The sequence below is a fragment of the Naegleria lovaniensis genome (assembly GCF_003324165.1).
Source record: "Naegleria lovaniensis strain ATCC 30569 chromosome Unknown tig004, whole genome shotgun sequence".
NCBI classification, from domain to species: Eukaryota; Heterolobosea; class Eutetramitea; order Acrasida; family Naegleriidae; genus Naegleria; species Naegleria lovaniensis.
In genome coordinates this window covers 449,064-471,796 of record NW_025407826.1, presented here as the reverse complement: position 1 = coordinate 471,796, position 22,733 = coordinate 449,064, and the positions used below count along the sequence as shown (strand labels likewise).

At 37.2% G+C, this 22,733-nt stretch overlaps 13 protein-coding genes across 13 annotated transcripts; 5 read left to right on the top strand and 8 right to left on the bottom strand.

Annotated features, from left to right (window-relative positions):
- Positions 1-6: 6 nt before the first annotated feature.
- C9374_011419 (uncharacterized protein) lies at positions 7-2,565 on the bottom strand (the record flags this gene model as incomplete). The annotated part of the gene is made up of 1 exon (XM_044687073.1): positions 7-2,565. One exon carries the CDS (start codon positions 2,563-2,565, stop codon positions 7-9), a length of 2,559 nt encoding a protein of 852 aa, XP_044554588.1.
- A 51-nt stretch (positions 2,566-2,616) lies between these two features.
- Positions 2,617-5,693, bottom strand: C9374_011418 (uncharacterized protein; the record flags this gene model as incomplete). Its single annotated transcript, XM_044687071.1, has 4 exons — positions 2,617-3,125; positions 3,186-3,255; positions 3,319-3,568; positions 3,667-5,693. The coding sequence occupies 4 exons, from the start codon at positions 5,691-5,693 to the stop codon at positions 2,617-2,619; spliced, it is 2,856 nt and encodes a 951-aa protein (XP_044554587.1).
- Positions 5,694-5,793: 100 nt separating this feature from the next.
- On the bottom strand, positions 5,794-7,552 carry C9374_011417 (uncharacterized protein; the record flags this gene model as incomplete). The annotated part of the gene is made up of 4 exons (XM_044687070.1): positions 5,794-6,267; positions 6,325-6,876; positions 6,933-6,971; positions 7,022-7,552. The coding sequence occupies 4 exons, from the start codon at positions 7,550-7,552 to the stop codon at positions 5,794-5,796; spliced, it is 1,596 nt and encodes a 531-aa protein (XP_044554586.1).
- Positions 7,553-7,775: 223 nt separating this feature from the next.
- C9374_011416 (uncharacterized protein) lies at positions 7,776-9,864 on the top strand (the record flags this gene model as incomplete). The annotated part of the gene is made up of 3 exons (XM_044687069.1): positions 7,776-8,148; positions 8,276-9,215; positions 9,330-9,864. 3 exons carry the CDS (start codon positions 7,776-7,778, stop codon positions 9,862-9,864), a joined length of 1,848 nt encoding a protein of 615 aa, XP_044554585.1.
- Positions 9,865-10,114: 250 nt separating this feature from the next.
- C9374_011415 (uncharacterized protein) lies at positions 10,115-11,180 on the bottom strand (the record flags this gene model as incomplete). The annotated part of the gene is made up of 3 exons (XM_044687068.1): positions 10,115-10,223; positions 10,311-10,702; positions 10,983-11,180. 3 exons carry the CDS (start codon positions 11,178-11,180, stop codon positions 10,115-10,117), a joined length of 699 nt encoding a protein of 232 aa, XP_044554584.1.
- A 438-nt stretch (positions 11,181-11,618) lies between these two features.
- C9374_011414 (uncharacterized protein) lies at positions 11,619-12,830 on the top strand (the record flags this gene model as incomplete). The annotated part of the gene is made up of 3 exons (XM_044687067.1): positions 11,619-11,821; positions 12,042-12,522; positions 12,588-12,830. 3 exons carry the CDS (start codon positions 11,619-11,621, stop codon positions 12,828-12,830), a joined length of 927 nt encoding a protein of 308 aa, XP_044554583.1.
- A 1,241-nt stretch (positions 12,831-14,071) lies between these two features.
- On the top strand, positions 14,072-16,711 carry C9374_011413 (uncharacterized protein; the record flags this gene model as incomplete). The annotated part of the gene is made up of 3 exons (XM_044687066.1): positions 14,072-14,236; positions 14,653-14,718; positions 15,008-16,711. 3 exons carry the CDS (start codon positions 14,072-14,074, stop codon positions 16,709-16,711), a joined length of 1,935 nt encoding a protein of 644 aa, XP_044554582.1.
- Positions 16,712-16,838: 127 nt separating this feature from the next.
- C9374_011412 (uncharacterized protein) lies at positions 16,839-17,896 on the top strand (the record flags this gene model as incomplete). Its single annotated transcript, XM_044687065.1, has 4 exons — positions 16,839-17,224; positions 17,301-17,484; positions 17,530-17,763; positions 17,810-17,896. 4 exons carry the CDS (start codon positions 16,839-16,841, stop codon positions 17,894-17,896), a joined length of 891 nt encoding a protein of 296 aa, XP_044554581.1.
- Positions 17,897-17,934: 38 nt separating this feature from the next.
- C9374_011411 (uncharacterized protein) lies at positions 17,935-18,777 on the bottom strand (the record flags this gene model as incomplete). Its single annotated transcript, XM_044687064.1, has 1 exon — positions 17,935-18,777. The coding sequence occupies one exon, from the start codon at positions 18,775-18,777 to the stop codon at positions 17,935-17,937; it is 843 nt and encodes a 280-aa protein (XP_044554580.1).
- Positions 18,778-18,829: 52 nt separating this feature from the next.
- C9374_011410 (uncharacterized protein) lies at positions 18,830-19,501 on the top strand (the record flags this gene model as incomplete). Its single annotated transcript, XM_044687063.1, has 1 exon — positions 18,830-19,501. One exon carries the CDS (start codon positions 18,830-18,832, stop codon positions 19,499-19,501), a length of 672 nt encoding a protein of 223 aa, XP_044554579.1.
- A 206-nt stretch (positions 19,502-19,707) lies between these two features.
- C9374_011409 (uncharacterized protein) lies at positions 19,708-20,380 on the bottom strand (the record flags this gene model as incomplete). The annotated part of the gene is made up of 4 exons (XM_044687062.1): positions 19,708-19,764; positions 19,826-20,110; positions 20,161-20,192; positions 20,236-20,380. 4 exons carry the CDS (start codon positions 20,378-20,380, stop codon positions 19,708-19,710), a joined length of 519 nt encoding a protein of 172 aa, XP_044554578.1.
- A 190-nt stretch (positions 20,381-20,570) lies between these two features.
- On the bottom strand, positions 20,571-21,602 carry C9374_011408 (uncharacterized protein; the record flags this gene model as incomplete). Its single annotated transcript, XM_044687060.1, has 1 exon — positions 20,571-21,602. One exon carries the CDS (start codon positions 21,600-21,602, stop codon positions 20,571-20,573), a length of 1,032 nt encoding a protein of 343 aa, XP_044554577.1.
- A 214-nt stretch (positions 21,603-21,816) lies between these two features.
- C9374_011407 (uncharacterized protein) lies at positions 21,817-22,608 on the bottom strand (the record flags this gene model as incomplete). The annotated part of the gene is made up of 1 exon (XM_044687059.1): positions 21,817-22,608. One exon carries the CDS (start codon positions 22,606-22,608, stop codon positions 21,817-21,819), a length of 792 nt encoding a protein of 263 aa, XP_044554576.1.
- Positions 22,609-22,733: the final 125 nt, after the last annotated feature.

Here is a 22,733-nt window from a genome sequence, read left to right as displayed (position 1 = left end):
AATAAATTATTTAATTAAATTGTTTTCGTTTGTCTCGATCTTGTCCTTCTCAACTGTGTCTGAAGGTGTTTTCTTCATCTCAGCGATGTCATTAGTTGTTAGTTCTGAGACTTTTGGCTCCTCTCTCGGTGAGGATTTTTTCGATTCTAGTGTGGCGTTATCTTTGGAAAGATTACGAACGTCATCTGCTTGCTTCAATTTATCTGCAACTGCTTGCTCCGTAAGAGGTACTTGGGCTGTGGAGAGCTTCCTCTGGATCTTCTTGGGAACCATCTCTTGAAACAATAAATCGTTACTGCTCACGTGCGACGGCAACATTTGTTTTTCGTCCAACTGCTTGCTTAGTGATTCAACTTTCTTTTCATAGAGCTGCAACGTCCTTTCCAATGAAGCAACACATGCATCTTCGTTGAACGGTCTCTGTTGTTGTCTCGTTCTGGATATTTCATGTTGATAGAGGGCTTGTAGCCGTTCCATTTCGTATACTTTCGAGTTTAATGTCTCAATGGTGTTCTGCATTTCAATCACTCTCTCGACAGAGCATTCAATTTCCATTTGATGAATTTTGTCTTTCAACATGTCGATGGTATGTTTTGTACTGTGAGTGTCTGTATATTGGAGAACATCTTTTAAATTATTAATTTCCATTCGCAATTCATTGTTTTCCATTTGTGTGAAACTTAAGCTTCGTTTGACTTCCTCATATTTTAACACGAGTTCTGTATCTTTTCTGTCTCCTTCGCTTATTAATGAAAGTAAGAAACTGGAAGCTCTATATCTCATTTCATTATTATCTGATGCAAGTTCAGCGACTTTTGATTTCCATGCATTGATTTTTTGTTCTTTGTGCATCAAGACCACATGTAAATCGTTCATTTGCCTATGAATCGTCTCTTGTAGCTCGGAAGCTCTAAAACTTAATTTCTTATTCTCTTCTTTCAGTTGTTGCCATTCAAATAACCTCTTATCGAGTCGAATTTGGTATTCATGATTTTTTCTCTTACTTTCCTCGAGATCTTTCATTAAATTTGAAATTAAATTTTGCATTCTGGATTTTGCTGCCTCGCTGGTGTATCCAACGAGGGAGTGTGATGTCAATTGTGCTTGTATTTCTTTCATGTCCTTATCTTTCATATCGAGACACTCACGTAACGTTTTAATTGTGTCTTGGTCTTTTTTGCGGTCTTGTGTTTGTCGTTTCAGTTCTTCGATAAGCAGATTTTTCCGTTCCAGCTCAAACCTCACATTGTCGAGCTCATTCTGCAACTCTGTCGCATATCGCTCTAACCCTTGTGATCTAAAAGCTTCTTGTTCGACAATTTTCTTTTCAGTTTCTCCTGCTTTTCTTTCATTTTGTGTCAAGCAAGACATTAAAGTTTTTTTGATGTCAGTGAGCTTTTCGATCATTATCTCTTTCATAGTCATTGACTTTTCATGATCAATAAATTTCTCAGCTGTTTGTTGAGACTCTGCATTTTGGTTTAACAGCTTATGTGCCAGTAAATGTACGGTATTTACAAGTACGTTCATGTGATAGAGATCTTTTTCTTCCTTCTTTTGATCCAGCATGATTGTTTTTTCAATATTTACAAGTCGTTCAGAGATTTTGTCCAAAGAGTTCTCTGAGTTGTGTCTATTTGTGTTGTGAGTGTTGTTGATATTTTGTGTCATGGATTGACCATGTTCATTGAAATCTTCATTTGGAGTTTCATGGGACTCTGATAACACCAAATCTTCTTCATTGTCACTTTCAAGTTCTGAGAGTGGTACCGTTTTTGAACCAGTGGCTGTTTGGAATGTTAGTGTAGACGGGTCGTTTTTGCTTTTCTTTTGAGTTCTGCGTTGCTCGAGTAAACTTTTGAATTCTTTTTGTTGCGACTCCAATTTTTCTTTAAATTGCTTTGATACTTTGGCAACCGGTTTTTTGGACATTGGAAGTTTGTCGAAAGATTTGCTCTTACGCATTTTGCTTTTTGCTGGTTTAAAATCGGGGTTTAAATTTACACCAATAAATCCCCTCTCATCCATAGATTCTCGATTCTTTGGCTCTGGGTCAAAAAGTAATTCTATTGTATAAGTAATATTATCAAATCCGAATCTGAGCTTATCGCCACTATTTAATTGCTTCATTGTGACATCCACAAACAATCTCTTGTCGTTTACAAGAGTTCCATTTTGTGACTGAAGATCAGTTAATATACATTGATAAGACTTATTAGATGTCTTCCTGAATTCAATTTTTGCATGCTCTCCAGAAATCGTCTTACTGTTCGGCAGCACAATATCACAAGTGTCCGCATTCTTTCCAATTATCATCTTTTTCTTATCCAATACATAGTGACTCTCATTCGTTCCTTTCAAATATCCGTATACCATGTCTTCCTCTTCTTGAACTGCAAAGCTGTTAGTTTCATGCAAAGTAGGCGGGGAGGACGATAGCATGCTTTCCGATGTTGTTATTGCTGTTTGTTGCTGCTGTTGTAGAGAAGGACTAGAAATGCCTCCCACCGACGATGAGGTGGTTGTGGTCATGGGAGGAGAGGCATATCGAGTGTTTTGCTTCATTTTTTTTGCCGCCTTTTTTGTACGTTTTTTTGAAAAAATGGTTTCTTGTGGTTAATGAGGAGTGGTGATCACATGATGGTTGTTGTTACTGTTAGGGTGGTTGCTCTCGGTGTTGTCTGTCTGATGATTCTCTTCCTGAATAGGTGTTGTATTCTTGTTCTTCTTATTCTTTTTCTTGGCAGTTACTTGTTCTTGATGGTTGTCATTGGTAGGAAGTGTGGTCTGGTCGGCAAAATCATCCTCTCGGAATGATGATAATGCAGTTGTTGTTGTTGTTGAATCAGTTGAACTCTCTTCAAAGCCAAGATCATCATCTATGGAAGGTTCCATGCGTTCCAACCATTCTCGTATGACCGTACTCTGGTCATAGAAATCCAACATATCGAAACGGGCTTTGTTCACGGTTGCTGTCTCGAGTTGATTCCTATTATTGAGAATGTAAGAAAGTGTTTCGGACAAGTAAGCACTGGCTTCAGAATCGGGAGTGGTTGAAACACTCGGAAGGAGGAAACTATTGGCCTCATTCATAAAGTCTAAGGTGTCGATGGATTCCGATGCGACTATTTCATGTGTGAATGGATAGATTCAAATAAGAGAATAATAGAGAACCAAGTACTTACTTGTGATAAGACCAGAAGCCATGGCCTCCAACAGTGTCGATAATTGTTCCTGACTTTCAATCTCTCCAGGCTATTGGAAAAGAGAATAATTGCTGTTGGGAACATCTTTGTCTAACGATATAGCAATACTTACCATGACTAAACCATCAAATCGTTGATAGAATTCAGGCATCTTTTCTGTAGGAACATCTACAGAGAGAAGTTCAATGCGTGGTCTCGTATTTTCATCCTTCTTGGTCACATTCAATGAACGAAAGGCCTCTTGTAAGAGTTGTTGTGAGTTTACACGTGCTTGAAGAGGTCTCATTGGTTTGATGGTCAAAATGACCTTATCGTTGGCAGAGAAAGCATCAATGAATGCCTTTAACAATACATCTCGAGCACTACAAGGTGTTGCAGTTGGTTGAACAGATGTTGTTGGGCAATAATGAAAATGATAACATTGTCAATCCATGCATTGAACCCATTCTCATACACTTACCTCTTTTTGTTATTCCAATCTAAAATGGTCAAGAATTTGAACGTAGTGTCAGTGGTTGCTTTCGAATTGGACAACTTGAATCTTGGTCGAAGAAGCTTTGTGTCGACACCTGTTGGTACAAAAACAAGTTTCTTCTTTTTAACACCAGCACCCCTCAATGCTTCAAAAGCAAATTTGGAAGAAACCCAAACTTGATCCACTGCTGAATTGCAGGATTTGACCCATTCTGTTGGAATTTTTGTTTCTCCAGATGAAATGACTTGAGTTTTTCCAATGCACAACGAAGAACCGGTGGGACATGAAAATTGAGGTGGATTTCCATGATAGAAATATATCTTTTGATTGGAACTACTAGAAGTAGTCGATTGAGAATTAATGGATGCCATGCTCTCAATTCTATTGATTGCGCTTCTGAATGGTGTTGGAATGTTCACATGCTTGGATAGAAGTGAAATTGCCTTATTTTCATCTTGAGCTTTCAAAGTGATCATTACTTTTCCTTCGAGACCAGCCAAATTTGTTACAGCCTCTCGTACAGTTGCAGTATCGAGTGAGGTAATGGTATAAATCAATTCAACATTCCTCAAAAATAGTCGATCATTGAAAATATTCATGACTGTTTCATAATAGAGAGAATTGAGAGAGTTTTCAATAGGACGAACGGATGATGGGCTGCTGCTATCACATCTTTGTACTTCATTCTCTGAGAACACAATTTCCTCATCTTCACCAGAAGGATCAAAGCTTTGAATGACATTGTTCAGAGAAAATAGAGAGCTAAATGAACTCTTGGATACCTTTAACATCAAATCAAGAGCATAGTCCTTTTTAAGATTTTCATTGAATCCTTGAACTGATGTGAAGGTCTTTTTCAACATGGAAAGTCCAGTAAAATCAGGCAAGAAAATATCAATATCATCATCAAATCTTGATTTGGCATGTTTTGGATTTCCCTTCTTATTTAAACTGTAATCAGAGAACATGGTAACATCATATCCTGCCAAATGCTTAACGAGAGAGAATGCTTTAGATTTTCCATCACAGGATCGAGCTCTTATATTCCAACCCACAGTTTTGGTCTTGGCTGTTTTCGAGAGCACTGTAATACTTCCAACTTGATCCATTTCATCTAACATGTCCCATGTTTGATAGTAACTAAACGCAATAGGAATTGCATTGCCATGAATGAAAATAATCATGTCATAATCATCCTTGACGAATTCTTGCACATAATTATTCACAGTTTTTGGAATATTATTTTCCTTAATTTTCACAAATTGCAATTGTTTTGAAAGGTCATCATCCTTGAGCTGAGATGGAGGTTGATCTTTGTTGCTAAATAAGACAAAATTCACCTTCATGTCTGCATTGGTTTCTAATGATGAATCTGTCTTTTGCATTTTCACGTCATTTGGAACTTGATTCTTAATTTTGGAAACCCACTCCTCATCACTTGCACATTTGTTGTTGATATTTGAATCACAAATGAAGAGATAGTGAACAGTGGGAATCGTTGTTGGCTTCTTTGGTTCTTTCTTTGGCTTCACACTTTCATTTGAGTCGATTGTGATACTCGATCTTGTCGATTCGGAACCCGAATTGGCTGATGGTATTCTTTGCGCTTGTTTTTTGTTTGAAGCTCTCTTTCTGATATTTGCTGAGGAATCACTTCGATCGATGTTGTTATCCAAATGTCTCTCTGAAATGGGTTTTGATGACAATTGAGAATCTCTTGAAATTATTGGAGAAGCTTCTTCTTCTGCATCAATCGGAGAGGCAGTGTCAGTATGTTGAAGGGCCATAGGAGTACCTGTGTTCGAATTGTCAGCTTGTGTCAAAATTTCCGAGTTGGGTAAATTCAACTTGGCACTGTGTTGATGATTTTTGTTTGACAAGTAACTTTTAAAAAGAATGACTTGAATAAACATTAAAATTCCTAGAGTTAACACCACAAAAAACAATACTCTCTTGCGCAAGAGAGGCATGAGCGAGCTGTGTGCTCGGTTCACAAGCGTGTTAATCATCATTTTTTTTGTAATTGGATTTCGAGTGAGATGATTGGTGACGTTTCAGGTAAAATTATAATTTGAAATAATAATTTAATTAAAAAACAAGACAACATAATGGTTACATCATCAAACAACATCCTTTTTTCGGTTCCGGCAAAGGATCTGTTTGAATAGATTTCACTGCAAATCTGGATATCAGGCGAGCAGAAGCTCGTTTCTCCATCATTTCAATTTCAGTGTTGGTTTCCATATCGATGGAAATGATTTCTTTTGTTGCAATTTCTGGTTGTGGTGGAGGAACATTGGTATATTTTGCAAGCTCTGTCTCTAATTCCAAAATTCTAGCTCTTAATTTCTTTTCCAATTCTAACAATTCTGCAATCTTTTCCAATCGTGGATCTCCTCTTGAAATCTTGAGCTTGTTTTTGATTTGTTTGGCCCGATCAGCAAAATATAAGGTGCTTAATGATTCCTCTGCGTTGACATCTGCAGGAGATACACAAGTGACAAGCAAAGTGTAAGAATTTCCTCCAATTGAATCTTTGAGTAATCTCGTTAGTTTGGAATTTCTATAAGGGACAAAGTTTGATTTCTATTCCAAGAACAAGTCAGAATTAGCTGGACTGAACCGAAAGACTGTAATACGTACCTTGACTAACGCATTAATGACGTTTCCGAGCATGGACAGGGACATGTTAATCTTTGCACCTTCTTTTAATCTGTCACCAGTTGCCTCCGTCGCTCCAGCTCTTTCACTTCCAGCCAAATCAACCAATGCAATTTTGTTAGTTCTTAATGAAAATCCGTCATCATCACCCTTATCGATTTGTTCCATAGATATGGTCAACACTGAGTGAGAACGAGAAGACACTTCATTCATTTTGGTTTCACCGACCGTTCTTCTACCTGCTCCTTCTTCTAAAATATCATTCAGCTCTCCATCGTTTGTTATTGGCCTCTCAATAAGATTGTTTACATAGATGCCTTTAACTTTGTCTTCTCTAATATCATATTGAACTCGTGAGCTATGAGGATTTAACAAATCCAGAATATTCTCATTATATATTTCAAGATACGATGCCTTAATGGTGATGTCAGTTTTTTCTTGGGCTGTGGTGACATAGTTGAATAGCTCTCGAACAAAACGAGTCATAATTCCTTCCTTTTCTGCCTCTCCTTTTAATCCTTGCATTGTCCATGTCTATTGTGGTGACAGTCAAGAACCCTCTGACTAATTTTGAAAACTGTGACACTTACCTTACCACTTCCTGTTTGTCCATATGCAAATATACAACCCTGAAAGAGTCACGATCATCCAATTGAGGCAAATTTCAAGAATAACATACATTAAAACCTAAAACAAATCGATCTAACACTCGTTTTCCGGTCGACATAAAGACATCTTGCTGTGTCGATTTGTCATCAAATACATCATCAAAGAAAAACTTTTTATCGTCCTTGTCTTTTCGTTTTATCAAGACCTCTTTGGATTCGGTGTTCATACTGACACACGTTTGGGCTTTTAACTTTGTTTCTCTATCATTCATTGGTCTCATTCTTACAACGACTTTTATTCCTGTTTCATCTCCATCATTAATCCCCGAAACGACGCTCATTGTATCACTAAATGCTGTCGGCGACGCTGCCTGAGGAATATTTCCAGCTGAAACAGCTGATGCAGATGGATTACTATTCAATGCTCCACTTTCCAATTTTTCAACTTGTAAATTGGCTTTCTCATCGTTCTTTGCAGCCTTAGTTTCGGGTTTTGTGGTTGCTGAGGATGATTTTGGTCGACTATTATTCTTTGAAGATGATGCTCTGGTAGCAGTATTCGGAGCCACATTCGGTTCATTGATCGGTTTGATTTTAGCCATTTTTTTGTAAATATCTGCCGCCAAAAAGTAACGAAATAAAACTGTCTTTTGCCAATCCACGTGATGAATCCAAAGATGGCATTGAACTTTTTCAACGATTGTCATCATCTTCTGTATAGAAAAGTTAACATTTCAAGGTCTCATGGTTCATTCCATGCACCAACTACCATTTGAAAAAGACGTCACTTGTCAACATAAACCAGATCAAAAAAAAAACATTCTCATGGGCCAAAACACCTCTCAAGAGGGTAGTAGCAATACTGTTGCTACTTCTTCCAAACCACACCATCATCATCAACTCGACACGTCCAATGGCAACATCTCTCAACACTCCTCCCAGATGAACAACAACCAACCATCGTCATGCGAAACTCAAACGAACATTCCTCGGAATCGAAAATCAACATCTACCAAACATTCAGCATCGACCACCATGAGTACCTCTTCATTAAATCCATCTTCTTCATCTACAACAACAGAAAGTATGTTGAATGGAGTGGTTGGAAATTCACTTCATATGAATCCTTCTCAGTCTCCTCATATACAAGCATCACCGCCAACAGTCAAGATTTTATTATTGGGATTGAATGGAGCTGGTAAGTAGAGAGTGTGAATTGTGAATGGTGTGAATGGTCATCATTGATAATAATTTCAATTGTCATGATCATTAATATTTTGAAATGGTCGCTTGTCATTGTTTAATGTCATTACATACACACACAGGTAAATCAACCATCATTTCAAAACTCAAAGAATACATTCAACAACAACAAATCTCTTCATCCAACATGTTGTTTGATTCATCTTCCGATCATCATGACATCCATCTCAACAAAACATTTCGTGACATTATTCATTTCCATGCTCTCAATGGAATTAAACAATTAATTCTCGCATCTGAAAAATTAGACATTTCCATAGTACCTCGTCACTCGGATCGAAAAGAAGAAATTGAATTTGCCATTCGTCATTTGAGAACTCTACATTTTTGTTATGGTGAACATGTCCTTGTGCCAGAAGTGGCAGAAATGATGAAATTACTTTGGGAACAACGAGGAGCCAAAGAAATTCATTCTGAATTTAAAGAATTTCAAGCACAACAACAACAACTTGCACAACAACAACAGCAACAACAACATTTGGTCACAACTCTCGGAACAAGTTCTGTATTAAATTCTTCTTCTTCTCAACAACAACAACAACAACAACAACAACATGTGGATAATGAAGAAGAAGATGTCAAAGCAGTGGCAGTGAAACCACCATTGTCACTCACTGTTCACACGACGACTCAACAACCATCGTATCCACAGCAATTCAATGCAGGTGAAATTAATTGTTTCACACTTTACAAGGATTTATATAATTTGGATTATTTTATGGATCATATTGATCGAATTGCACAACATGATTATGTACCAACCAATGAAGATGTGGAATATTGTCAAAAACATTTGAAAGAAGAAAAGAAAGGAATTGAAGAAATTGAATTTAATTTTAGTGGAGAACGATATATTATTTATTGTGTGGAAGGACAAAATAATGATGGACGAAAATGGCTTTTTCTATTCCAAGGAGTGGATATTGTCATGTTTGTATGTCCAATTGGAGATTATGATATTGTACCAACATCATTGGAGAGACATAATGTAGTGAAGGAAAGGTTTGTATTTTTTTCATTCCAAACATGTGAATGAGTGTTCACACAATTTCTTTTTATGGATTCAATCAATTTCTTTTTATGGATTCAATTTGAAAAAATTTCACATATTCAAAGTTTGAACTTTTTCAGTCGAATGTGTAATAGCAAATGGTTTCGATCCACACCCATCATTCTACTTCTTTCTAAATGGGATTTATTTCATGAAAAGGTTTCTCACACTAGTCTCAATGTGTGCTTTGAAGATTACGATGGTGACAATTCGTATCAACATTCTTTGAAATTTCTGTTACAAAAATTCAATCACGTTCGAGATAAGGGCATGAAAAGTGTGAATACCAATATTTATCAACAATTCTTTACTAAGGAAACACCTCATGAAGAATTGGCCAATAATTTGGGAGGTTGTATCAAAGGTATTCGAATGGAACAAAAAGAACAAGCTAGGAAAGCCATCAGAAAACAACAGTTGGATTCGTCTACAGGAGAATTCTCTCCAAATGTTCTTTCCGACTCGGTGTCGAGTAATGGGTCGCCCAGTTTGGGAGGAAAACATTTGTCTCCTCAAATGGATGAATCGTCTGGATCCTTGTCGTCGAAGCACTCCCATAAACTCTTCTCGGGTCTGCTTAATAAGTTGAAAAAGAAGTAAATAAACAACACTTCCCTTACACGATAATACTGAAATAGAGTCAATCAAATATTGAGACCACACTATCCTTAGTGGTCTGAGTAAGTCGAATTAATAAAAATGTGAACAGTCAATTTAATGAGCTCATTTAAATACATTCCAAGTGACTTGGAAATTCGATAATCGAAATTGTGGATGATCAATTGGATTGTGGAATTTTCAGTTCTTTAGGAAGATGAGGTTACAAAAAATCCATTTAGTAAATTTTGCATTATTTACAACATGGTCCATTATCTTGCTGTTTCTTTTGTGGAGTATCGTCTGTAATTGTGAGTCCACTCACTCGTGAGTTGATTCTGCTATGAGAAGATGGCCTTGAGCTATTGTGTTTAGAATCATGTAAAAATTTTTCATCATTGTTAGTAGTCGTTCCATAATTAATACTCAATTATTTCTTTCAAACTTACGTGTCCTCAATGGTCAGTCCACTAACACCTCGTGTTGACATTCTATTTGAAGAGGGAGGAACATTTCCACCTTGTGCTTTCTTTTCTAAAATACGCTTCGTAAGATCCAGGAATGACTCTGCCACATTCTTGTTAGCTTTAGCACTTGTTAGTAAATGATTTGCTCCTACCGATCGAGCATATTCGAGAGCTTGTTCTTCCGAAACTTGTCGTTGTTTAATCATATCACACTTATTTCCTGCAATAGTGATGATAATATCATCTCCGAGAACTTTTCTCAATTCCATCACCCAGGTTTTAGCTCTCTCAAAAGTGTCTTGGTCTGTAATATCGTAAACTAAAAGTGCTCCGTCGGCGTTTCTATAGTAGATTGGTCCTAAAGCATGGAACCTCTGTTGTTGGTGTAGAATCATGTTCATAATTCAAAATTTTCAATATTGTTACGATGTAGTTTCATCAATCGGACGTTATATTTCGAGAACAATCAAAGCATTACATTGTTGATATCAATGCAAGTTCGATAAACCGACAATAGAATCAGACAATAGAATAAATCCACAGAAATAGTATCGTAATCGTAGACCAACAAAATATCATGGAGATGAATTGGAATTTCGAATAACAACCTCGTTCAGTTCATTTATACGCCGAATAATATTATTAACAACTCACCTCTTGTCCAGCAGTATCCCAAACAGATAGGCAAACGTTTTGGTCTCCCACTTTTAAATCTTTTTGAAGATATGTGGCCTGTATCGTTGATTGTTGATGCTCATCAAAAACATCTTTAATAAAGCGGAGCGTGAGTGATGTTTTACCCACTCTTCCTTCTCCAAGCAACACAATTTTAAAATTTCTCTTATTGCTCATCCGAGTTTTTGTTTTTTGAATAATATTGAATAAGAAATGATGTTGATGAACGTTTCCGATATTTTGTTTGAGGTGTTGGTGTTCACTTCACAGGTAAATTTTAGAAAATGAAGAAATATCAGCCGATGTTATTAATCCTTCAAAGATCCTCTCTGGTGTGCTGGTATTTTTTTTGTAAACTTATTAAAAATCTTTCCGAAATTAAGAGTGACACAAAAGCACTCTGACATTGTTTGTCTGCCTGGAAATATTTAACGTAGAGTGTTGTGAATGGTGGAATTCCAATAATTAATTGGCATCCGTGTGAACCACAGAAGGAATATTAATAATTGTCATCTCTGAATTGAACCAAGAACTTGCAAACCGATTTCAACCGTAACATGAAGTCCTTACTTGCTTCCTTCACTCACACAAGAGATCTCAGCACCTCACAAGAAAATGACTTCATTCATTCCGCCCGTAAAATCCTTGAGAGAGAAGGCTTTTGAGATCAACACAGTGGAACCCAACAAGGCTGCAATTTATACAGACGATGATTTTGATCCAATGACCAAGCCGAAGAGAAATTCATGGCTTGCCGAACACAAGGAATATGGACAAAGTTTTAACGCGTACAAGAATACTTCTTTCAATCGGATCAAGTAGGTACTCGCGTATGTGTGGATGCAAAATTGCAGGTTCATACAACAGATTTTCATGTTTTTGAATCTTTCAATTATGTGGCACTGCAATCCCCACCCACAATTTATTGAACATTTGGATTGTATACATTTGAAAACAAATGGTGAAATAATGAAATTATGGTTGACTCGGTGTTGCCGAAAACTCCTGTTGATTGGTGACTTTTTATTCGGAGTAAAGAAAATCAAAACAGAATGTGATTTACATCTGCCCTCTTGAGCAATTCTCAGAAGAGAATCCAACAAAATGTCCTTCACTTACAGTTTTGATCAAGTTTTTACAAGCTTTTTATAGTGGTGTTGAGGTTAAAGTATTAAACTCAACTTCTACAAGCTCCAAACCTCAATTCACCTCCAGAATGAATGACTCTGTGCTGCAGTACAAAACCGGAGATATTTTAAATTATTTGAAAAAGATCATTCCCAAAGATGCTTATTGTGTGTTAGGCCTGACCATGGTCGATCTATACCCTGACGATTCGTGGAACTTTGTGTTTGGAATTGCTAGTCTTGAGAATAGGGTTGGAGTATTCAGTTTTGCGAGATACCATCCATCGTTTTATGGTGATCATAATCTTTCTTCGTTTGAGATTGAAAAACTTCTTTTGAGGAGAAGTTGCAAAGTTGCCTCTCATGAAATTGGTCACATGTTTGGAATCAAGGTAGGTGGTGTTTTTGAAAGACGTCTCATTCAGCTAACGTCTGTGCTTATTGGAATCAATGCTAGCATTGCATTTTCTATCAATGTGCAATGAATGGTTCGAACCATATGGATGAATCAGATTCGAGACCTATTGAGCTCTGCCCAGTAGACCTTCGCAAATTGCAGTACTGCATTGGTTTTGACGAGTTGGAGCGATACAACAACATGTTGAACTTTTTCAAAGAGCATGCTGATATCTTTCCCGACCAAATTTCTTGGTTTGAAAAACGTCTCGAGAAGATTAGAGCTCGAAAACAACAGCAGTAAGGATTCGGCTCTACACAACTGTAAAGGTTTTAGATAATACCCTTTCCAAAAACATTCTATTTACGACAACCCAGCTTGCTGTCATTGAAATAATCGATACTCGTTTACTCGGAAGTGGCTGCATTTTCCTGGAAGTGCAACTTTTTGTTTTTAAAGCTATCGATCCTTCCATTACACAGCTTAGCTCGTGATAAACCGCACTTGTATTCTTGGCTACTGTTACTGTTATCAGCTATTGTGCATTTGTGTCTATGTCTTGGTTTTCACATCTTATAGCATTTCAAAATACAAATCTGGAGAAATGGAGTTGAATCAAATTTAGATGAAGATACCACGCATTCATTTTGTCACCATTTGTTTCCCCTTCCAAATTCATTGGCTGTAGTTGGTTGAAGAAATCATCATGTTGATGACCAATCGTGTCATGCATGGTTGGATGGTCATCATTGAGAAAACCAATTCTCAGTGGATGTATTTAGTTATAGCATGATGTGCTGACCATCATTTGGCCAGTGATGACCAACAAAACGCAAAGACAATATTAGTAATAAATGATGAAAGTGAGAGAGATAGAGATTACAAGAAGAAAAATTGAACCTTTCAACTGGTGCAATGACCTACCCTAGATTTCAAAAAGGCAAGATGCTTTGTCAAGATTCCTGTTAGGCAAGTTTCATCGCATCATTCACTGCTGCTTGCAAAAATCTCCTGAACGATGCGCAAAATACCGCAAAGCGAATTTTATTTTTCCTTATTGACAGAAGACCTTCATGCAGCATTTGAGCTCAGTCCAATATATTTTGTTGTTGTTTCGGCTGACAAGATTCATCGTTTCGCTATAGCTGTTGATTGGCAATCATCACCTGAAGCCTTGTGTGAATGAAACGTTGAATGTCTGGTGTCATCGGTCTGTACAAGCGACTTTGAATTATCCTCCATGAGAGCACTTCCGAACCACTACTCTCCGAGAAGCCGCAAGAGTAAGCCCTTCCCAAAACGTACTAACATGAAATTTAATTGATGCTGCTGCTCTTTAAATCCTCCACGACAATGGTGAATATCTGGAAGATAATTTAAAAAAAGAGACACCTCGAATACCACACGAAAGAGTCTCTAGATTTGGACAACAACCAACAACTGAGTGTACCTGTGTGCAAGTGTCAATCAGCATTGCTCATCAAAGCAGCTTGTTGTAGTCTCTCCAAACCTCCAAGTGTAGTGTTGATCCAATCTTTTGTAAAATGTCTGTTACCACAGCTGATTCTCCAACCACTCCAGTTATTGGAGACAAGACCAAACACAAGAATATTCCCAACGAAGACTTTTCCAATCAATGTGTTTGTTGTAAACGATACAATCTTCATTACAGCAAAAAGTATAACATCAATGCGAGCAATAAGAGTGCCGTAAGTATTTATCGTTTGAGTGTCGTGGCGTGACTCTGTGCATGGTGTTGTCTGTGTGTGTTTATATCATTCAATGTCTCGATTTTGGACCATGTCGGCATTCACATCTCAATAATCCTCCTCATGAATACCTTCACTTCTCTATTCCATAATTGCGTAAAATAATTGTACCGAATCAAATTCACTGTTTCCTAATGGGTATATATAATTGTATAATGATCGATTGTGACACATTGATGAATTATATATTGCACACATGTGTGTTGTATACACGATTCCTCTCATGCCTACCATGTATGATTCTGCGAATTTGGAACCAATTAATTTCCTTACTGTAATCAACAACTTCTCAACGATCCAATTACATAACAACACCACTTCCACTCTTCATCCTTATTACAAAATTGGAACAACAGTATGTAGCTGCATTCAAATTCGATGTACCTCTAGGAGTGTGCTGCAATTCTTGCTACAACAAACAGGTATGTATTCACACATGGATTCACATTCTCTCATTCTTCTATGAAAAAACCTGTCGCATAATTTTTCGCAACCAATTCCGTAAACCTTCTTCTTTTATGGTTTTTTGAACAATTCCTATTTCATGGCTATCTCTCTCCCAAATCGAATTCAATCCACACAACAACGACGACTCTGTGAACTGTGTGATGATCAACAACTCATGGTGGCGATGATGATCATCCTTTAATGCACATCATGATCTTCTTCTTTTCTGTCCGTTCTCATCATGCATGATCCAAACAACAACAGCACCGATACAATAAGAACCATCCCAACGCTGCTTCAGAACTGATTATTTCTACTTCTGCTTCTCCAAAATCGACAACAACCACTTCTCCTAACCACAACCATCAAGTAAGCTCTCCTCCAACGATTTCTACCACCTCAAGTCATCATCAGCAACAACAACCACAAGAATTAGAAGACGAGCCTTCAACTCCCTCTTCACGTGGTGGTAGAAGATCATCGAATTCAAATCGTACACCCAAATCCACCACATCAAGAGCTTCTCGAAGAGGTAGATCAGCATCTTCTCAATCCAAATCAAGTACCAACACCAACGACACCAATATGACATGCATTCAAAGTCCTGATAGCGTCGATAACAAAACGAATAACAATATGTATGATCCAGACAACAATCCACGAAAGAGAAAGATGGATCATCAGCAAGATTCGAACAATAGCATCAACAAGTTCAAGAAGGAATCCGTACATGCATCGACGACGGAAGGTCCATTTGGGTCAATGCTCAACAACGAGGACTCCTCGGCCAACCACCATCATTCACATCCTCGGCATCATCAACACGCTGCAGATGATGCTCTCTTCTACGGAGAAGGTGATGATCAAATTGATTCTCTCTTCATTACTCAACAAGAGATGTGGACCAGTCAGGAACCACATGTTGCAACATCAGCGACACAATCACGCCCTCAACAAGGTTCAGAACTCGTAGCAGGTATGGTTACTGGAAACAGTCATCCCTCCTACCTCACTCCCTCACACTACAATCAATATCTTCCATTCCATTCCTCAACCTCAACAACGGGAACAGCAAGTCAACCCATTGTGGCTCAATCCTCGGCAAGTGTTCAAAAGCTCTTAGTCGAGTTGGCTCAGCAACAACAACAGCTCTATCAGCACACCAGTCGATATTTGCAACAACAGCATTCACTCCGAGCCATGAATCAAGTGGTGGCTCCACAACAAGTCGTTTCTAACTCGTCGACCAATCCAGATTCCATCCTCCAATTACTTTCCGAAGATCAAACAGCTTCTCATGCTTCAGAATTTGTTGAACCAGTGGTAGTAGCACCCAACATGCAACCACATTCGTACTTTGTTGATTTGATCATGAACAATGAGAATTCTTCTGCATCGATGGAAAGCAAAAAGGTGATGAAAACCTTATCACCTCCTTCCTCTCAACATTGTTTATATCCATTCCAGACAGCAACCTCCACTCAGCAACATGTTGTTTCTCCAACCATGACCTTCAATCCATCTTCCTTGTTTCATTCTACTGGCAGCAACACGACTACCAATAATCCATTTACTACCTCAAACGCCTCGTCTCTTTCCTATCTCAATCAACCACAGACTTCTTTTTGTTCCGAACAACAACAACAACAGAATCCTGCAGTCATGTTTTTACTCTTCTATGATGACTCTAAAATCAAATCAATTGCCGATTATTCCAACATTCAAAACACACTCAATATTTCAAAAGTGTTCATGCCCCGACATGCACCTTACTCCATGCTCATGGAAAAGATTACGGAGAGAATGGCAAGTGAGAAGAAGTTATGGAATCAGAATGGACTGAAGAGTGTAGCCTCTATCAAGATGAAGTTTTATCTGAACGGAAGCACAGTGTTGATGAATATAGATCCGAACAATCAAATGTTGCGATTTAAGGACAATGATGTCTTGTTTGTTCATGTGATGTAAAAGAGAACACAATAACAACCTACTAAAACATTGTACAGTCATGAAATTGCAATATTTCATCTTAATAAACATTTGAAAATGGTTAACAATAATTTTATGTAGTTTTTCAAATTCTCAATTCAAAAAAATGGCTCCAACAAGAAGTAACGCATCATCTTCCTCGGAGGTGAAACCACAAAATTCATCTGTGGATGTCGTCGCTTCATCACCTTCCACTCCGATAGTACTGGATTATGCTGGTCTGAAAGAGAGAGGAATTACTTCGGGCTATACACGACGATTTGCATCATTAAAAGAATTTTGGGATATTGCAGAAGCAGATTTCTATAAAAAAGCAACAGAATATTGGAAAGAGAAAGTTACTAATGACATTGATGGAATGCTGGGAGGATTTACTCATGTCCATGAGAGAGACGTGAAGGAAAGCTCTTCGTTTCTAAAGAAAGTGTTGCAAGATGTTACACCATCAAGAGAAGGGGAGAAACCATTTTTATATTGTTTGGAATGTGGAAGGTATGACGCATTTGATATGTTGAAATGACATTACAATATTTTGAATAATTATGTGATGACGAATTTAATTGATTAGTGGAAATGGTCGCGTCACAAAAAATTTATTGTCACAATATTTCGACTACATCGATTGTGAAGATGTCAATGAAGAGTTTTTGATAAAAGCCAAAGAAGAGTGTGCAAAAGTTAAAGAAACATTTGCTGTGGGTCTTCAAAATTTGCATACCGTTTTCAAGGACGCAAGGAAGCCAAAATATCATGTAAGTTATTTGCAAAGTATTTGACTTTTCTAAACACAATTTAAGTGTGTTTGGATTCAATGGTGCAGCTGTTTTCTCACAGATCGAGATTTTATTAAACTTATTGAGCTATGTTATGATTTACTTTACGATGGAGGAATTTTGTGTTTTAAGGAAAATATTGCTACTGACTGTTTTGTGGTGGATGAGGACGATGGTTCTCTTACTAGGAGTAATGATCATTATTGCTACTTATTCTCTAAAGTTGAGTCAAAATTTACCTTAATTGAAAATGTCAAGGTTTGTAATCGATTTCAATCGTTATTGATTCTAACGACAATTGAAGCAAAAAAATTGGGAAAAGGGCCTTTTTGCTCTTCGAATGTATTGCTTGAAGAAAAGTAATCGAGAAGAACATTCACACCAACAATAAATGTTTGCATGAATGCAACTCGTTAATTCATTTTCCACTTATTTGATTTTGAATGGAGTCGAGGAGTGCAATTCAAATCGAATTTGAGGATATTTCTCGAAAAATTTAACAAGTTCCAAGTGATTATTCTCTCTCACATCACCTCCAATTAAAAGGATCACTTTTGAAGCATCTTGCATATTACCAACTGCTTGCAGAAAATGCTTCAAGATTTCTGTATTTTTGTTGTTAAACTGTTGAATCGAATTCATGGCTTTTCCTTTCAAATCTTCACAGCCAAAATTCAAACTCGTTAGAATTCGATCGACTCCTAGTGCAGCTAGTAATTGAACAGATTCTATCGGATTGCTCAACAAATCAAAAGCTTTGTGAAACGTAACTGAAAATCGGTGGCACAATTCACATGGCTCTTGTATGACATCAATTATTTCCTGTAAAGCAAAAGTATTAATTGCAATTGTACCACTCTGCGTTCTCTCAATGCATCCCAAAACAAACCCAATTTCTCTATTCTTCACTTTGTCTTTTTCTTGCGCTAGTAACTTTTTCATGCTTCTTATTTGCATCTTCATTATTTCCAATGCTTGATCATCATAACAAAATGAATCGATCATTCCACAAGTTCCCAAATCATGAGAAGCTTGTAATTTTGGTCTAATCATTATATTTAAATTGGTGTGCTCGAACAGTGGCTCTGATAAGCACAAGAGAACAGTTTCATCGTGAGGTGTAAATCCCTCTGCTCCGAGCTCTGAACAAATTTCAAGCCTTAGAGTTGTTTTGGTTTCTTTCACGAATTTGAGAGCCAGTTCAAAAGTATTTTCATCTATGCACATTTCTAGCAACAAGTTCTTGTTGTTGCTCTCTGCTCCTTCTTTCATCGTCGACTCTGAATGAATTTTTTGTGTTCGTGTTTTCGATCAAAACGAAAAAATGAAAACACACAATAAGCCTTTCCGATCATCATCGTCCTTGATGATTGCTGCAGCAGCCACGCTTTCGGTACTCTTGCTGATGGTTTCATCATCAATTTTTGCTTTTCAATTTGATTTAAAAGCAAGAGATTATGTTTGTTTTCGTGAAGAAATTGTTACCAATTTTGATGTGTATGGTGAATATCAAGTCGGAGCAGGATATTCTCAAAAGGTTGATTTTAGAGTCACCGATTCGAGAGGAAATGTTGTTTTGGAGAGAAAGAATATTAAAAAAGGCGATTTCAGTCTTGTTGCAAAGGAAGGAGGAGAGTATTCATTCTGTTTCTACAATAGATTGAGTTCTAAAGCTACTTATCATGAAGGATTGCGTCGTCGTATTACTTTTGATGTTCTCACTGGAACGGATACGTACGATTATGAACAATTGGCAAGAAAGGAACATTTGAAGCCAATTGAAGTCAATCTCAGAATGATGGAGGACATTGTTCATTCGATCTATGCTGAATACGTTTATTTCAGAGAAAGAGAAGGTGCCATGAGACGTACAACTGAGACCATCAATCAACGTATCACTTATTTGGGAGTATTTTTCTTTGTATTTATGGCTGCCTTTGCTTTTGGACAACTCTACTATCTCAGATCATACTTTATCAAAAAGAAGTTGATTTAATAATATTATTTTCACACCTCATTAGTGAATGAGTTCAATAGCGTCAGTACTGCTGCTATGAGTAATAATTTAATGTATAAACAAGTATAACTTATTGAAATAATATTATTCCACGCCATGATGAGGATTTGTGGTTTGATGAAGACTAGAAATAAGAATTTGCTTTTGAGCTTCCTTCTTTTTGCTTACAAAAGTTGCAGCACTGTTCACAAGCCAAGCAAATGCTTCTTCGATTCCTGTTCCTTCTTTGGCACTTGTTCCTTCTTCGATTCGTTAGATTTTATGTCACATTAATAGCCTACTCTCACAGATGCTGAAACTTACCAATCTTCCATTCCGATTACTTCCCTCTAAGCTGAGAATGCTATGAATTTGTGCCAATGAAACCTTCTTTTTGTCGATATCAATTTTGTTAGCACAAACTAAGACAGGAACCCCTGCAAGTTCTTTGTTGGACACAAGATCCAATAACTCGTCTATTGCCACACATAATCTTTTCGTGTCACTGACATCTATGACGAACAGAATGCCTTCAAGATTTTCAAAGAAATACTTCCACATGGGTCTGTACTTTCCAGCACCACTTAAATCAAAAACTCTGCAATAATACTGAAATAAATACAGAAATATATTGATACACCTCAGAAAGAAAAACGTACTCCATTTCTCGAAAATTCCTCAAGTTTGTAACCTAAAAAAGTCACCAACATCTGAAAGTGTATTTAACTATTTACCTGCTGTTGGTAGAATTTCCTGCTTTACTTCCGAAGAAGGTTTGAGATGGCTGATGATCGAGCTCTTTCCCGAATTTTCCAAACCACACACTATAAGGTTTAATTTCTTTTTCCGAATTCCAAGTTTTTGTAGTATATTCACCATCGTTGCTGATCCTAATATTTATTTTAAAACAGGAGTACTGGTATTTTTTTTAAGGAAATTGTTTTCGCGCCTTCAATTACAATCTAAAATTGGTTTCTCAAATTTCTGAATTCTATCTTGAATGATGGTTTATTGAGTCAAAACTTCTGGTTGGTGCTTGCAGTTCCGCACTCAAGCACTCCAGATGTGTTCATTTGACAAGGTGAGATCTACAGTTAGGGCAAGTGTGATTGGTGTTTTGTCTAAACCATTGGTCTAAACATCGGACATGGAACATGTGTCCACATCCTGTCTTGTACACTTTCTTGTTCTTTTCAAATTCACAAAGGCATATGGTACATTCTTCTTTGTCTCCTGATTCGGGTGGTTGATATTTGATTTTCGACAAATTATTGGACCTTGCAGGCGTAGAAGGACGGTCATTGTGGGATGCTCGTAATCGTGCTATTGAGCTAATTAACAAGCTAATTCTGGGAGATATTAATGGGTGGTGTTGAAAAAGAAGTAATGTAGGAGGAAGCATGGAAGATAGGAATGGAATATCCATGGGCACACCACCTGAAGTATTTTGTGGTTGAGTAGGTTGTTGTTGTTGATGTTCTTCCTCTTCTTCCGCATCTTCTAACACAATGGCATCGTCTGCAGAATTTCCATGATGTCTATAAACATCTGCTTCATCCTCTATCACGATAGGAGCATTGGCGCTGTTGTTGTCTCCAATGACGTGCACATCATCATTTGTTGGAGGTGCACGTCTTGAATCATTGATCATGTTAGAATTTATCATTATTGGTGGTGTCATTGGATCGTTTTGAATTCTTCTATTTTGTCTACTTGGTTCGAATTCTTGAGATGATGATGGTTGTTGTGATGAAAAAGGAGTTTGAAATTCTTCTTCGTCGTCTTGGTCTTCTAATATAATTCTGTTATTTTGATGCCTATGATGATTTCTCTTTCTTTTGTTTCCTCTCCTTGAGTTTTGTTGCACTTCCGATTCTTGATTAATATCTTCAAAATGTAAAAATACATCAGATCCGTAGTTTGTTTCTTCCTCGTCCTCCGTTTGTTGTATCGTCGATAGGGTATGATTATTCAATTCGTTCTTCTTCCTTCGGGAATTTCTCCTTCGTCGTGGTTGTTGCATCATTGATGTTGCTGCGGATGATGAAGAGGAAGAACTCGTCAACGAGTTGGAAGAAGTGGCTGCGGATCGGGTGAGCATTTTTTAAAGTATTCGAATGCGTGAATGACAAAGTTTTATGAACGAACACAATTTATTTTGAATATAAACAACAGGAAACATTAGTGTTTGAATTTATCAACTCTACAAAATTTATTGTCTTCTTCTTTTCCGTAATGCAAAATTTCGAGTGTTTTTTATTCGAAACCTCTCACGTCATCTCATAGAGAATTCCATTCGTATTTCTTTCAAATCGTTAGTTAGAGGTTCCATTAAAGGCCAAACAATCTGTAATATCGCACAAAGATGAAATGGGGTTCTTCTCCAAATTTCCATGATGGAAAATAAATCCCCAGGTGTGTTCAAGAACTCGACTCGTCCAAAACGAATCCACTCCAGAATTCATAATCCAATGATAAATCTTTTCATAGAACGATTTTGAATTTCGCAATACTCGTTCTCGACTCACCACAAATGAAGCACAACACCAATTATAAATCACTGGAGGCATTTTGCCAAATGATTCTTCGAATAAATGTGACCAATACTTTTTCACACGATCATAATTTTGATTTCCTGCACTGTGATAGGTAAATTTATCAGGATTTAGTGAAACATATTCGTATTTACCCCAATACAAATGTTTCAGAATGGGAACAATATCTTTGATGTGCCAGGAGGAACGATGCGCATGTACGAATGCCATGTAATTTGGAAGCTTGTCATAATGGTCAATAATATATCGAAGAAATGCAGATGCTTCTTGACCATAATTCTTTTCAACATGATAGGGTGCTGTCAAATCTTGTTTTTCATAAACAACATGTTTGATATGTGGAAAGTGAATGGCCAGCCAAGAGACATCTTCATTGAATCGTGAAACGACAATAATTTTATCTATTTTTTCTTGTTCCGAATGACATTGTGGAATGGTTGATGATGCGGTGGTTGTTGGTGATGATGATGCTAATTTTTGAGTCGAAAATGTTGATTGGAGTTGTGTGAATTGTTTGACGGATTTGTTAATAATTATATTAGAGTGATTCATGTAGAGAACAATGATGAGGAGAGACAGACAAAAGATGATGATGAATAATTTGAGTTTGCTTACGGTACGAGGCAAGGTCATGATATTTTTCGAAAGGTTGAAAATTTGACAGGTCCGTTGTGAGC